This window comes from Condylostylus longicornis, unplaced genomic scaffold, assembly GCF_029603195.1.
Source record: "Condylostylus longicornis isolate FDR11 unplaced genomic scaffold, ASM2960319v2 ptg000004l, whole genome shotgun sequence".
Lineage (NCBI taxonomy): Eukaryota > Metazoa > Arthropoda > Insecta > Diptera > Dolichopodidae > Condylostylus > Condylostylus longicornis.
The window spans coordinates 20,348,503-20,364,558 of NW_026577973.1; the positions used below are offsets into that span (position 1 = coordinate 20,348,503).

Below are 16,056 nucleotides of genomic sequence, written 5' to 3' on the forward strand. Positions count from 1 at the left end.
ATATATACATTAAAAAAAGCAGAAAAGACCACAATAATGATTCAATATCAAATATTACATATGCTAAGTTCATTGTTTTTGAACTTAAAAAATCTTATAAGTATTATGAACTTAAATTTAAATCAAGAAATATAATGCATACCATTCTTTCAAAAGTGATACTCTAGGAGTTTATAAAAAGCCCAATCTTATTCGAAATTGTATACTCTTAAATTTTGTATAATTAACTTTTGAATAAATTTTTTTACAATATTGGAATTTACAGTGGATTTTCTAACAAATTTCTTACACTAGGAAATATCTTTTTCATTTTTTCGTTTTAAAATATTTCATGTTATTTCTTACTATTCATTTGCTATTTAGATAGATTGTAAAACCAGTAAGCTTATGTATTTTTCTTTTACTCAAATTAGAAAACGATATTTTTTAGTAATGATTTACTTAGTGATTTAATTTTTTATATTATTCACTTGATTTAATAGCTAATCATACTTTGAAATTAATATACACTTAACGTTGTTTAACCCTATAATATTAGTTATTATTGTTATGTTATTTAACTTGTATTTTTATATTATTTAACTTGTACAATGTTATAATAAACAAATTGAAAATACGTATATATGTATAAGAAAGATTAAGAATGAGAAAAGTAATATTATTTGATATTATTATGTTTGAAATGTATAAATGAATATATACCTTAAAATATATAACATTTTATACAAATATATGTATTAAATATTATGACATGAATATTGAATGTGTATTAATACCGTACTCATATGCATGTACATCTTGAAATTAATATAAACACTTGTAATTATAAAATATTTGCTGCCTATATGCACTTACATAATATATATATATATTATACACATTATATATATTATTAATACAAATATTGATAAGTATATGAATACTTTTATAATGCTTATTACATGTGTTTTAAATTAAACTATATGTATAATATATATATACTTTTACGTGCATATATTCAGTATCCCGTGTGTATACATTTATATTTGCTTGAATAATGAAGCATATACATACATTTATTTCTGAAACATATAATTATTTTTAAATAAATTTTTGAAATGAAATGTATTTGAGCACATTCTTTATTTTTTCATGTAATTTCCAAAAGGAATAAATCTTTTTATAATTCTTCATGGTATGCTGAAATTAACTTAAATTTTTTAATATAATAATCACAGTAAAATGAAATAAGAAAAAATAATGTCGATCCTGCTATCGAGTTCATACGTGTGTACATGAAAACTATAACTCCCGGAAAGTAACCAAATACTTTTTCAATGTAAATACCTGATAAGTTCTTACTTCTAAGGTACCTATAATAATTTATTCATATGCACATAGTAATACAAATTTTTACACACATTTACAATTAATTTAGCACAACGAAATGTTCATTTAACTTGAATAAATTCATTTATTTTGTATCATTATTATCTGACATCTATTGGATAATTTTTCAAAATATTTGTATTTTTATGAAATATACATATTTATATATATATTTATGTTTTATATATGTATTTAATGATAAATTTGATTTGTGCTTAAAATTAAACTATGAAAATTTTCTACCAAAATAATTATGTGTATTTAACATAAAATTTATTCAAAAGGGAAAGTAGATTTTGCTATCGAAATTATACTGCAAAAATTTATTGTAATTTGAATAGAAACCTTATTATCAGTAGTGCAAGACAAAATTAAAGTTGTAACTTGTCTGGCTTACAAAACAACTAAGTGACACCAGGATTAAGCTAAAATAAATACAGCTCCTTAAATTAAAAATATTCGGTTACATACTTGAAGAAAAGTTAAAAGTAAAACACATTTAATTACGTTCAAACTATTTAGCTTTATATTTAAGCTTGGTATGCTCTTGTTGCCACCTAATTTTGTAAATTATCTTAATTTCCAAGTGCAAACTTTAACGAATTTTCTATTTTAACGAATTAAAATAGAAAAATTAAATTTATAATTTCAGTTCACCAATAATCTTACTTCTACAGTAATACAATGTGTACAAGTATTAAGATAATCTTAAATTTTAAAAGCCCTTTTCGTACGCTTATTGCAAAAAATATACTAAATGATTCTCATAAATATTTAGGCAAAACAATTTTAGAACCAAAGAAAATAAAACAATGTTTTTTTCAAAGCAATATTAATTTGTTAGTTGCTTATGTATCTTTCTAAATTTTAATTCTTCAGCAACAGTTAAAACAGACCTGCAATTCATAATATCTTCTACACTCTGTATAAAACAATAATTTTTTCTCTAAACATAATAGTTTATAATTTTCATATTTATATTATATTTTTTATTATACAATACACAATAGTTTATAATTTTCACATTATATTACATTGAAATTGAATCTAAAAATCATTAAAAAACAGCTTGTTTTTTACTTTTGCATAAAAAATTGCAGAAACATTTATGAGAATCACTAAATATATAAAAAAAAGTTTGTGTTATATTGTTTGATATTTTTTTATATTTCTTAGCACAGTTAAGCTTTTAAGTCAAGATGTAAAGTTATCGAAAAAATAACACGCAAAATATTTCAATTGACAGGTTCTTTTTAATTCTACCTAAGTTAATTATACGTTTATTCTTTTTAAAAACTATGTTTTCATAAACCAAAAACTAAAATACAAAAGGCCATAGAACATTGTGTACATTTAAAAAAATTTCACTTTAATTTAAAAACTCCTAATATATTTTTTTTTTATTTTTGCATTTAATATAAACATAAAGAAAGCAAAGCTATTATTTTACATTTTGTAATAGTTAAGTGATATTACATTTGTATCAAGAAAATTTGAAATGTTTATAATGTTAATAATATATTATAGTAATATACATGCATGAGATTTGAGTTTTCACCCTTTGAAAACTTAAATATCACTTTGTCTGTTCACTTCTTTGAATAATTACTACTTTAAAAATTCTATGCCAATAGAAAAAATATAATGTTTAATTTCCAGTCGCATTAAAATATTCATTAATTATTACCAAATTTAGTTCTACGATATTCAGTTTTAGTAAGAATTTTCCTTTAACAATTTTAGTATAGTGATTATACAAATTTAGTTTCATCAAATTTTATATATATTTTTTTACACAAATAATTAAATAGATTATTTAAAATCGTTGAAATAACAAAAATTGTGGTAATAGGAGATATTCATAATATATTTACTATTAAATACAAAAGTGCAAATCGTATCGTTTTTTGCATTATATTTCTATGAGCGCAATTAATTGAAGATGCGATTTCTAGAATGATTGATGCATATAAAACTTTTCATTTTATATTCACCAAACACGAAAATAACATTTTATATTTGATTTAAATATCTCGAATTAACGGCTACTTATATAGTATAACTTCAGATTGACGTAATGTATGCAATAACTATAAAAGGAAAAATTTTTGCCATATAAAAATAATGCTTAATAGGTATTTATTGAACATAATTTTAATATAAACTTTTAAATTTAGTAATTTATGAATGATGCTTTCTGTTACGGCAATTTGCTTAATTTGTTGTTAATATTTGTAATATTTTATCTAAATGCATTTATTTCACTTAAAGCAACCAACTTCGTCTTTTTCTCGTAACTTTTCTTTTAACCGAAAAAATATCAATTTTTGGTTAAGGTAGAAAGACATCCCCATTAGACAATATATTATTTTGGGTTTCTACCATCGCCAATTACACCTGGTTGTGCTCTCATTCGAATAGAAGGTCGTCTTTCAGATGTGTCATATGGTCTTGAAGAATTAGTTGCTACCATAGTATCATCAACCATTTGGCCACCTCCAGCTGAACTACTAACTAAACCACCTCCACCCCCAGAAGTAGCAACAACAGCGGCTGAATGGCTACTAACTAATTGATTTTGCTTACTTCCGTCTAAAGTTGAAACACCAGCTCCAGCTGCAGCGCCATTATCACCTTCAAACATATTATTTTTTTTATGTGTGTTTTATAAAACTTTTTATTATAGAACTTACCGCCTTCCTGTTGCTGCTGTGAGGAGGAATTTCTGGAGCCCCCGAATTTGAGTAAGTTCCAATCAAAAACATAATCATATGTAAACCCTAAACGATGGAATAAAGTTCGAAATAATTTACGTAGATAGCAATAGTCCGGACGTTGTTCAAAATGCATTTGTCGGCAGTAATTTAAATAATTTGCAAATTCACTGGGAAAACCTTTACATAATGCCAAAATTGGTGTAGACAATTTTTTTTCTGATATTCTTTCATATTTCTGACGTTTATTAGCTGCTTTTAAGCCTTGCCATGGCAATGTACCTAAATTGAAGTACATTAAAACATATCCTAACGATTCTAAATCATCACGACGTGATTGTTCAATTCCTAAATGAGTGTTAATTGAAGCATATCTGGCTGTACCCGTTAAGTTTTTATTTTCTCTATAAGGTATATGTCGTGAATTGCTCGTATCTCGAAATTTTTTTGCTAATCCAAAATCTATTATATATACTAAATTGCCTTTCTTTCCAAGACCCATTAAAAAATTGTCTGGCTTAATATCACGATGTATGAAACTTTTAGAATGTATATAATCTATACGTGATATCATTTGATCAGCCAGTAGCAAAACGGTTTTTAATGAAAAACGACGTGAACAAAAGTTAAACAAATCTTCTAACGATGGACCTAACAATTCCATTACCATAACATTATAATCTCCTTCAGAGCCGCACCAAATAATACGTGGTATACCAATACCACCTTGCATCATTTTGTAAAATTTTGATTCAATATGCAATTGTGGATGTTTTGTTCTAATGCACTCTAATTTAATTGCAACTTCTTCTCCCGTATTAATTGTTGTGCCCAAATATATATCACCAAAAGAACCAGACCCTATTTTACGGCCTAAGCGATATTTATTACCAACTCTTAATTCCATTTCTCCGTAATCGTTTTATACTATAATTATATTTTTATTTTTTATACTAATTTTTTTTATAATATTTACACCTTACTTCAGAATTTTGTTTTAATCAATTGATCAATTTTTATTTTTTTTTTATTGCGTAGACAAATTCAGTTCAAATATATGTATATATAAGTAATTATTATGTTTTTGTAAATTCTTGTTTATTCAGTCCAAATAATTATATTCATAATTCTTTAAGTAATATTTTGAAATTTTAAAATTTTCTCATTTTTTCCGTAGTTGAAATGAATACAGCCTCAAATTGTTGTAAATTACTGTAAAGAAAATAAAAATTTTAAGATTTTCAGAATAGTATATTATGTTTTCGATAAAAATAAAAATGTAATTAAATTTATCAATCAAGTGAAATATTTCTTGCTATATACTATGGGACATATACGTAGGTACGTATCTAAGAACAATTATAAATAGAAATTATATTTTGAATATAACTATGGATAAAAGGTGGGTTATGTATTCAGTATTGACTGTTATTGATAAGAATATTATTATTTCGGTTTAACTATTAAAAGGAATGATAACTTACAAAACGAAGCTTGTTACCTAACTACAAAACCATAGAAAAAAATTACAGACAATTTTAAAACTAATCTGTGTTTTTATTTTAAAATATTTTTCGTCATATAAATATTTATCTTGCTTTAAATTTACGCCATTGTTTTCTGTCTCCACTTTAATTCAGATGAAATAATAAACATTTTTTCATACCCATATAGGCATCTCTTTATGCACATATGTATATACGTGCAAATTTTTTTTAGCATAATCTATAAATACATATGTATAAGTAATCCAAAATATTTATTTGATATTATTGGATATAAATCGGTAATTTTTGGGAAAATTTTGTAGCTACTGCATCGGCAGATAAGTGTTTATATACGTGTTTTATATGAATTTCACACTTTATGGCAAAATCGCCTTAGCGACGTCATCATACTTAGCTTTATTGTATGTGCAATTTGAAAACATAAATGAAATAAACAAAAAACGTAAATAAGAATGAAAAATACCCACAATCAATTTTAGAAATATGAAATATATGTGAATTTATTTGTAAATTATTTAAGTTCTGTTGAATGAAAATAACTATTACTTACATACATATGTTAATTTTTAAGATTCTAGTTAACCTAATTTTATTTTGATAGATATTTCATATGTATGGTTACATACCTAACTGTATAGTTAAAAAAAAAACGAATATGTTTCGTGTTAAAAAATTGTTAAAATCAGCTCAAAAAGATCTTAAAGCAAATGTAAAATTTTGAAACTAGTATACAAAAGAAGAATATTACTTACCGAAGAAACAATTTATTCTAAAAGTGACCTTTTCCTTTGCAGCATAAATTTTGGTTGTTTTGCTTTTTATTAATATTTTTTTTCCCGTCATATGTTCAAGTTCATATGCAGCAGAATGGACAACTAGTAAATTAATCCAGCTTATTTTTTCTAAAATTCTTTTCTTTTCTGTTGGTGGGTAGATATATACGTATAACTTCAGTTTGAAATGAATTTTTTTATGTGTTAAGAACTAGTATTCCACTTAGTTATCACCGATTATTTTTCGAAAACATTTCAAAAAGTTTTTAACTTGACTAATATTTTCTTTGAAAAACTTTTGTAATTACTGTTTTATATAAGAAAATTAACCCGCACGTAATTTCATCAGTTCAAAATTTCTTCCACAACCAAGGGAAGAAATATGGACGAAGCACTTTTACTTTTTTCCTCCGATTTACGATTTTCTTATTTTGCTACACTAATTGATAAAAAATTAAAATTATTCATAATAAACCAAACATTCTTTCAATTTTATAGTAAACTTTTAACTTACATATTATTAATTTTAATTATTGAAATTTTTTTCTACTTTATATTCAATCCTTTATTTCGAATTTCATAAAAAATACTTCTCTCACATCGCCATTTTGACAAAAAAAAATTTCGTCTAACTTTATTGGAAAGGAAGATACAAATGTCATCGATTGTGGTACATACCAAACAAGAACATGAATTTAAGATTTTTACTTTCATTAAATGAAATTCGTATTAGAAGTTTCATACTTTTAAGCGCTATTTTCACGAGAAAAATGGTGATTCGAAATCGTGTTATATGAAATTTGAATATCGCAACACGCAAGCTTCCGAATTTTAATTTTTGATACTATGAGTTGCAACTTTGGTACAATTTTTCATTACCATACTAAATTCTTTGTTGAACGATTCACAATTTTTTAATCAAATCATAAAAAAAAACTTAACGGAATATTTAAAAATTTTTAATAAAATAAACACGAATTAATAATTTTAATTGAAAATGTTATTGAATTTGAGACAAAATAACTAACGAAAACATTACAACTTCATACGTATAATCCTGGAGTGGAAAACTCAGAATCACATTTTACCTTCACAAAACAGAAAGTTTTAGCTCAATCTCATTTGCTCATTAAAGATTATTTTTAATTTATTGGCAATGAAGATAACTCAGTTATTTTTTAATCAAGTCATTTTAAAACGAACCTCAAGCCTTTTTATTGTCTAATAAATGAATTGTTTTACCCGCTGCTTAATTTTGTTAAGTATTATTAATGTCTTTATATCTAACAAGTCCCAATGCTCAGAGAGAAACTTGAAAGCACGACCTTATTTTATATGGGTTTTTTTAAATCGAAGTGGCTATTTTTTGAGAAGAAATATTAAAATAAATTCACACTTATTATAAAGCAGGTAAAATTTAGAAAATGTATTTGAAAAATCAAAAAAATATATTAATATTTTCATTGATAATTATTTAAAAAAAAGCGGAAAAACAACAAGCACATCCTTCGCCTTCAACGTTTTATATGTAACTGAAAGCATTTCATTATTTTTAAGTGAACAGCTTTTTTTCCTCATAGGGTAAGTTAACTCAAGATATGGGAAGTAACTGTGGTGTCAAGTTGAAAATATAATTAATGAAAGATAATTATTAAATATTGATACAAATACGTAGTAAAGAATAAATTTTAAGAGGGAATTAGAAAAATAATATCTAAAATACAATCAAATATCATTTTTTAAATACAAATTTTGTATACACTTCTAAATTTTACCTCTATTTGTGAGAAAATTTTTAAAACTTAATGTATTACCTAAGTAAAAAAATATTTAAAAGGTTTTGGAAAAGACAATTTTTTATTTTTGAAATAAATAGTATCTTACGAATAGCAAATGACTCAAAAACTCCGATTGTAAAATGACAGGTAGTAGGTACTGATGTAAATTTTTGTCCGTTTACGTTTACTATTAAAATTCATACACAGACAGGACCATTTTATAAATAGATTGCTCTTGTTTACCTCCTAATAAAATATAAAAGAAGTGCAAAATGAAATTTTTGAAGCACTCAATATAACATGTTTGAAATAGTTTTAAAATAATTATTTAAAAAAAAATTGATTGGAATTAGGTACATACATATTTATTTTTAATAACTTAAGAACTAACTGAAATTATTTGAAACAATTTATAAGTAACGTATAAATAACCGAAATGAGATAATTCAAATTGTTGAAATCTGTCAACCTATATTACTTTTACTAACATTTTTCTTAGCCGACACTACTCAACTTACCTTATTGGGAAATACAAAATGTGCATAAAAAATCATACATTCTTCCTCATTAACATTTGAAACCATACTGAAATATGAATTTCAAATTTTTTATCATTTTTTCTTTCCTCCTACCTTTCTTTTAAATTTTTTCTTTCCTCCTACCTAGAATTTAAATGGGAAGCTTTTTAAAAAATGTGTATAATATCCTGAGATTTTTTAAATTATTAAACTCTTTTTTACGTAAAAAAAAAGAAAAAAATAATAAGAAATATGACACGATCAGTAGCATTTAATGAAAAAAACAGGAACGAAGCCAAAAATTCGTAATATTTCGAAAAAAAAAATGAGTATTGGGACTTGTTAAATGTAAAGACATTAGTCGATATGCTATTGATACTTGGTATGGCTTGGTACAAATTTTTTTCTGCTCATCTGAGATGCTCTGATAACTTTGAATCTGACCAATTTCAACCCTTGAACTAAAAAAACAAGAACGAACGAAAAGATGCATAAATAGTAACAACTAGTATGATAGTAGGACTCTTGAAAGTAAGTTAATCATTATCCTGCATTAAAAAGCATTGACAGAAATTTTTGTTATTTCAAGCATTGTACCGAAAAGCATTAAAGATAGAGGTAAATATACCAGCGCAAAATTGAAAAAGATGTGTTACTGCTTTCTTAATTTGTTTAGTGGGTGAAAAATTTATCACGTAAAAAATTATTTTTTCAAAAGAGACATAAAAAAAGTTCAAAATATTATTGAATCCACTTATTTAAGTAGGGTAACTTATATTTATTGCTGCAACATGAAGACTTATATTTATTGCTAAATCGGAAAAGTGGATATTTACCGCCAAAACATGCGATGACATTCGAGTGACAAACATCTTTTTTAATTTGAAAAAAACTATCATATAATAAATTAAACAAAAAGTAAAAGATTTTACCATTTCGCTGTTGCTGTGGTTTAAAAACAGAAATCGTCTGTCGCTGCTGTTCACCTCTTTCTGTTTTTACACTAAACAATAGTAAAAATACTTTATTGTTTTTTGTTGCTTTTAAATAACGCATAAAATATGTATTATATCGACTGTGTTGGAAAATACAATAAAATATTTTATATTGTAAATTTTATATTTGTCTGTTATAAAACTTAAAACTATCCGTGACTTCAATGAGCGATTTGGAATGATACTTTACAAAGTATCACATTCCAAAAAGTTTAGTAAAAACTCTTCCCGTTGTACACTTATTCTGATATATCTTGCAAGAAATAACCAATTAAATAAACAAGCATCTGCAATCAAGTGCTAGTTTTAAGTTTTTTTCCTAATACAGTACAAAAATGTTATGTTTTCAATGATGTGGTATCGTTTATTAAAAATTAATATTTGTATAGAACTTTAAATTAAAATATTAAAACAAAAGTCAAAGTACGTATTAATATTGTAAAAATTGTATAGGGCCCAAAACCCCACTGTCACCTCCCAGTGGGGAGCCCCGGCGGAGGATGAAGGGGTGATTGAAACGATCAAAGCTACATTCGTGTCGTGATCATGTCTTGCGGCGAATCTCTTGCTTTGTGAGTTTCAGCCCTATATCTATACGTCAGCTGATGACAGTCGTCCCAAGTCAAGGTGGAACAGCATATGCCGATGACTGCGTGGCTAAGGGGGAGCTTAGTCGTTGATATGCGGACTCCGGATACCAGGCGCCCTCCTGTTTAAACAAGCCTTCGCATGGTATGCCGGGCTCTGCCATGGGTGACCATACTTTCCCGCTCTACTCGTGGGAACAAAATAGAAGGTAGGAGCAATAAAAACAACAAAAACAACTGCAACAATAAGAACAACTACGAAAACTACAACTACAACAATAACAACAGTGACAACTACAACAATAATGACAATACTAAGGACAACATTAATACTAACACAGTTAGGGCTCAAGGGTCTGCGGAACCAGAGCTTCTGTCGACTGACACAGAAGAGGAAATCCTGAAGAGTGCTGAGGATGGATGAGGAAAAGGACGGGGTCTGCTCCATCATCTTCTCCGTGGATGATTCCGGCTTGGAAGATCTTTGGAAAGTGGAGTTCCGACTTTTCCTAAACTACTTCAGTGTAACCGTACGGATTAAAGGATTGTCCTGTCCTGTCCCAACACCTTGAGAGGGCAGGACAATTTGAAAAATCAACGCCCACTGCGACAACAACGAGCACTTCAGGGCAACCAAAAGAGTCAAAACTCATTGGAAAATCTGAAGTCGCTTCGAAAATGGCGGCAAGGTGAATGGAAGGACCATCAACCAGCACGCCAAATACAATCGTCCCCGGTGAAGCAAAAGGGCTCAAGCCCATTGAAAAACTGCTTCAGTATTTGCTGTTGAAGAGGCCAGTGCGGCACCTAGGTCGGCAAAAGAGGCTGTGGTGGGCCAAGCGCGCAGCAAGATGCACAAAAAAACGGCAAAGAGAAAATGATATGGCTGTGAGGTGCATCAAAATAAATCTGCAACATGCTAGCGCATCCACGAATGCTCTGGCTCACAGATTTATGAAGGATCACCTCGGTATCACTCTTATTCATGAGCCTTACATAGTGAAGGATCAGGTTAAGGGTCTAACAGGTGAGCTATTGAATGATAATACAATTGGGGGCAGGCCTAGGGCTTGTATTTTGTTTAGTTAAAGAGTAGTTTTGTTTTAGACTAACATATCTTCCCATTCCATATTATTGCTCCAAGGATCAGGTAGCTGTGTTGGTGAAGGTGAAGTCTTTCGGGGGTTGGACAGGGTTTATTGTGTGCTCATCCTAACTCCCAGGAGACTGTGCCCATCCAGACGAACAACTGAAAGACCTAGTGGACTTTTGTGAAAGGAACTTCCAACTGATAATAGGTAGTGATGCCAATGCGCACCACACCTTCTGGGGAAGCAGTGATATAAATAAAAGAGGTGAGTGTCTACTTGAATTTATATGTAGCAATAAGTTATAAAATGCAATTAGGGAAGATGTCTTTGACATTACCCTTTGCACTGAATTTATCGGCAGTCGGGTTGGTGGATGGGATGTCTCAAATAAGACATCCATGTCCGACCATAGGCAGATTAGGTTGGATATCATGGTTTCCGGGGGTCAAGCAGAAGAAATATATCCGGTGCTACAGATTGGAGTCAATTCGAAACGGTCCTCATGGATGGGATTGGATCCATTCCCACTTCTGTCAGAGCGGTGATGGATATCGAACTGGCCAGCGAGGCACTGACGATGGCTATTACTAATGCTTACAATGGGAGCTGCCGCGCTAAGCCGAGGCGGGGCAATAGAAAGTGTCCGTGATGGAATGAAAGGCTTTCAAGGCATAGACTAAGCTATTCAATAAGGCCAAGGGGTCGGGTTCGTGGGAGAAGTAGAAAGACTCACTCACGAAATACAATAAAGAATTTAGGAAAGCGAAGAAAAGTTCGTGGTGGGCGATCTGCAAGGGCATTGATGAACTCCCCAGCAGTGCGCGTCTTCACATGGTGCTTTCCAAAAAGTATGCTAGCGGGTTGGGCCTAATGCAACGGCCTGATAACTTCAAGCCTGATAACGGAAAACAGATGTTCGAACTTATGGCCTCAACGCACTTTCCTGAATCTTGTCAGGATGTGATGACGGGATATATCCTGCGTTGGAAATTTTTCGTGCCAGCTATGCGTGGGGTTACATCTCTCAGGCAAGGAGTGTGGCTAAAGCAACGAAGGCAGATAAGCGACCAAGCAACCACCCAAGGTCTTTCCGTCCCATCAGCCTTACTTCTTTTCTATTGAAAGCAATGGAAAAAGTGATTGATAGATTCATACGGGACGACGCACTGCGACACTTTTCGTGTTGTGGAAAGGTGATGCAAAGGCGTTGGGTTACATATAAACCCCAACAAGAGCACTTTGGTTGCCTTCACCAGACGCAGAAGCAGGAATAAATTAACAAGCCCAATTCTGTTTGGTGAACATATTAGTTACTCTAAGGAGGTGAGGTATCTGGGGCTAGCAATGGATGATCGCCTCTCCTGGAATACCCACATAGATAGAGTTATCGGGAGGGCTACGGCGGCCTTGTGGGCGTGTAGGAGCTTCAACGGTGGGACCTGAGGTATCATTCCCAGGATAAAACTGTGGCTATATACAGTCATTGCTAGGCCCATCGTCACTTACACGTCGATTGTATGGTGCCATAAGGCTCAGCAAGCGGATGTGCGGGCAAAGCTGGAAAAGCTGGAGAGGTTGGTCTGCCTGGAAGTGACCGGGGCAAAGCGGACGGCTCCTACCGCTGCGTTGGAGGTGATGATTGGGTTACCACCACTGCACCACCATATATTGAAGGAAGCTCAGTTAGTGACTTACCGACTTCTCTCTGGCGAGGACAAGGCGGGGCGAAAGTTAAACCACCGGGTTCAACTTTCTAAGAGACAGGTCTAAAACGAAATCGGGTGTGGGTTCGGGTGTATACGGTGTCCGCTCGAACACGCGTATATATGCGACTCTTGACCCATATTGCACGGTGTTTCAAGCCAAAATATATGCAATAGAGATCTGTCTGAAAGTCAATTTAGAAAAGGGGTATACAAACCGTACCATCTATGTGTTCTCGGACAGCAGGGCTGCATTGTTGGCGCTTCATTCGGCTCAGGTTACATCCAAGCTGGTCTGAGGCTGCCATTGCTGCACTTGTGGAATTGACATTGGAGAACAGGGTCACGCTCATTTGGGTGGCAAGCCACAGTGGCCATGCGGGCAACGAGTTTGCTGATGGGCTAGCGCGGAGGCGATCTGGGGCTACCTTTGTGCAGTCGGCGCCCTTCTGTGATCTGCCTTCTTACGCCGTGAAGGCCAGGCTTGCCTGTCTGCTAGCGGCGGAATGCGGTCTCCACTGGCGGGGCACGAAAGGGTGCCGTCATGCGTGCTTCAGTGGATTCACCGCAGAGTTGCTGGGAATGAACAGGAGCCGGGTTCACGCTATGGGGTACTTCATTGGGCAGAATTACCACCTGAATGGGTTGGGCAAGTCGTGCTTCCCCCTGTGCAGATCTTGTGCGGGCGGTGACGAGACCGCTGTGCACATCCCTTGTATGTATATATTTACCAGTCGCATAAATTATTAAAATATAAAATTTTTAAAAAAAGTATAAACTAAAATAGGAAGGTAAAAGATTGTACTAAAGATTACATAATTACTTAAAGTAAAAAATATTACAGATTATACAAATCAAATCGTATTATTTTTCTTTTAATTTTATATTATGGGCACACTTTTTTAATTTAGTAAAGTAAACAAAACAAAACACTTTTTCACTTACATATGTATATGTTCTTATTTACTGGACTTTTACATATTGTGAAAAAAAGAGTTGGAAAAAAAGAATTTAACTCTGTTCGCCCGAATGAAATATTGAAAAACTTGTATGATTTGCGAGAAATTTTTTTATCAACTTTCAAATTTTTATTAAATTGCTTAATAGATGAAATAAAAAACATTTGTTCTAATAAAATTCTAACAACTTGGCTTATACATTTTGTGTAAAATTTTAGAAAAAACAATTTCACCGAGGAAAAAAAATTTATTATTTTTTTGTTTATGCTAGCAACAACTTTTTATGTTGGAGTATATATGTACATCATATTCTATGCTGGCTTCAAAAATTTTCTGTTACTCTCTGTCCATGTAAATAGTATAATAGGTCCAATATATTTTTTAAAAAATTACGTAATATTTAAAATTGCGTAAATATGTATTTAAAATTATATGAGGAAGGCAACGGGAAACCACCTCATAAACGTATTCCCTAGTAAATCACCTTCAAATAAAAGTAAAAAATTAGCAGTCGCAACATGGAATGTAAGAAGTTTAGCCATGCCGGGAAAATTGGAAAATTTGGAAAAAGAGAAAAAAAGGTTAAACCTGGACATCATAGGTATCAGCGAAACGCATATGATTGGCAACGATGAACGTGAAACAGAAGAAAATTATTTGTTCTACTCGGGTCCGGATGCAAATCATCCAAAACGAAACGGTGTGGGATTTCTAATTAGCAAACACTTAAAAAATCACGTTAATTGTATAATCCCAAAATCGGATAGAGTAATTTTTATGCAGCTAAAAACAAAAAAAGGAAATATTAATTTTATTCAAGTCTACGGAGCGTAGTGGAGTGGGAGCCACTGCAGAAAAGGACGATGAAGAGGTTGAAAAATTCTATGAAGAAATTAAGGTATTATTAAAAAATGCAAGTAAAGAAGATTGTTTAGTTGTTTTAGGTGACTTCAACGCGAAAGTCGGTAATGAAGAAGTGAATAACGTAGCAGGCAAATATGGGTTAGGTCAGCGAAATATGAGAGGATCAAAATTGATTGACTTTTGCATCGAGAACAATTTAGTAGTAGCGAATACATGGTTCCAGCAGCCAAAAAGAAGACTGTATACGTGGACCGCTCCTGGGTCGACAAATTCAAGAATAATCCGTAATCAAATCGACTACATAATTGTAAACTCAAGATTCAGAAACGCAATCAAAAATGTAAAAACGTATCCTGGAGCTGATGTATATCGGATCACAATTTACTAGCTGCACAAATTGAAGTCACGCTGAAGAAATTATTTAGGAGAAATAGAAACATCACGGTCAATCTCAACATTTTAGAAAACAGCGAAAATAAAAATAGAATCGCCAGCAAAATCAACGATGAACTAGAATCAATGGAGGAGACGATAGATGGAGAGAACGACTGCAACAAGGCGTGGATACACTTCAAGACACCGCTCAACCAAGCCGTAAAAGATTTGCAAAACGTAGAACAAAGACATGCCAGGACAAAATGGATGACCCAAGAAATTCTAATCATGATGGAAGAGAGAAGAAGATGGAAACAAATAGATCACGCAAAATACAAAGAAATTAACAAAACAATAAAAAGAAAAATTAGAGATGCGAAAACACATTATTGGGAAAATGAATGTAAAGAAATCGAGAATCTGGATAGAATAGGAAACAGCGCTCAATTACATAAAAAAATAAAAAGTATCACGAATTCGGATAAAAAAAAAACACCAAAGGAGTACTAAAAGACAAAACGGGAAAAATTATCACAGATCCGGAGGCCAGACTAAAAATGTGGAAAAATTATGTTGAGAAACTATTTGAAGATGAAAGACCAGATAAGGCAGCACAAGAGGATGTCGACGGGCCTGAAATATTGAGTGACGAAATCAGCGTGGTGCTGAAGCAAGTGAAAAAAGGATTAGCCGTTGGACCAGACAATATTCCTAACGAAATTCTAAAATTATTAAACGAAAGAGGTTTAAACATAATGGTAAAAATATTCAACAAAATTTACGACTCCGGGGTTATACCTGATGAATGGTTGAAATCTACTTT

General features: G+C 31.1%; 2 protein-coding genes across 3 annotated transcripts; one reads left to right on the top strand and one right to left on the bottom strand.

Moving 5' to 3' along the window:
• Positions 1–685: 685 nt before the first annotated feature.
• LOC129610022 (discs overgrown protein kinase) lies at positions 686–6,969 on the bottom strand. Of its 2 annotated transcripts, XM_055522340.1 has the most exons (5): positions 6,878–6,969; positions 6,343–6,802; positions 5,066–5,294; positions 4,062–5,009; positions 686–4,002 (listed from the first exon to the last, which is right to left on the bottom strand). In XM_055522340.1, the coding sequence occupies exons 4-5, from the start codon at positions 4,987–4,989 to the stop codon at positions 3,734–3,736; spliced, it is 1,197 nt and encodes a 398-aa protein (XP_055378315.1). In that variant the 5' UTR covers positions 4,990–5,009; positions 5,066–5,294; positions 6,343–6,802; positions 6,878–6,969; the 3' UTR covers positions 686–3,733. The 2 variants fall into 2 exon arrangements, with proteins under 2 accessions (XP_055378315.1, XP_055378305.1); XM_055522330.1 differs by having other exon boundaries at positions 687–4,002; positions 4,062–5,294.
• A 4,684-nt stretch (positions 6,970–11,653) lies between these two features.
• On the top strand, positions 11,654–15,743 carry LOC129614040 (uncharacterized). Its single transcript, XM_055528428.1, has 5 exons — positions 11,654–11,753; positions 12,863–13,014; positions 14,436–14,762; positions 14,815–15,142; positions 15,322–15,743. Exons 1-5 carry the CDS (start codon positions 11,654–11,656, stop codon positions 15,741–15,743), a joined length of 1,329 nt encoding a protein of 442 aa, XP_055384403.1.
• Positions 15,744–16,056: the final 313 nt, after the last annotated feature.

Excerpts from the sequence above, each read along its gene's own strand:
- LOC129610022 (XM_055522340.1), bottom strand. The coding sequence starts at position 4,989 with ATGGAATTAAGAGTTGGTAATAAATATCGCTTAGGCCGTAAAATAGGG. Across the intron at positions 4,003-4,061 it reads ACAGCAGCAACAGGAAGGCG|GTGATAATGGCGCTGCAGCT; the intron begins GTAAGTTCTATA and ends ATATGTTTGAAG.
- LOC129614040 (XM_055528428.1), top strand. The coding sequence starts at position 11,654 with ATGTCTTTGACATTACCCTTTGCACTGAATTTATCGGCAGTCGGGTTG. Across the intron at positions 11,754-12,862 it reads TCCGACCATAGGCAGATTAG|GCTCAGCAAGCGGATGTGCG; the intron begins GTTGGATATCAT and ends TGGTGCCATAAG. Across the intron at positions 13,015-14,435 it reads CATATATTGAAGGAAGCTCA|GCAACGGGAAACCACCTCAT; the intron begins GTTAGTGACTTA and ends TATATGAGGAAG.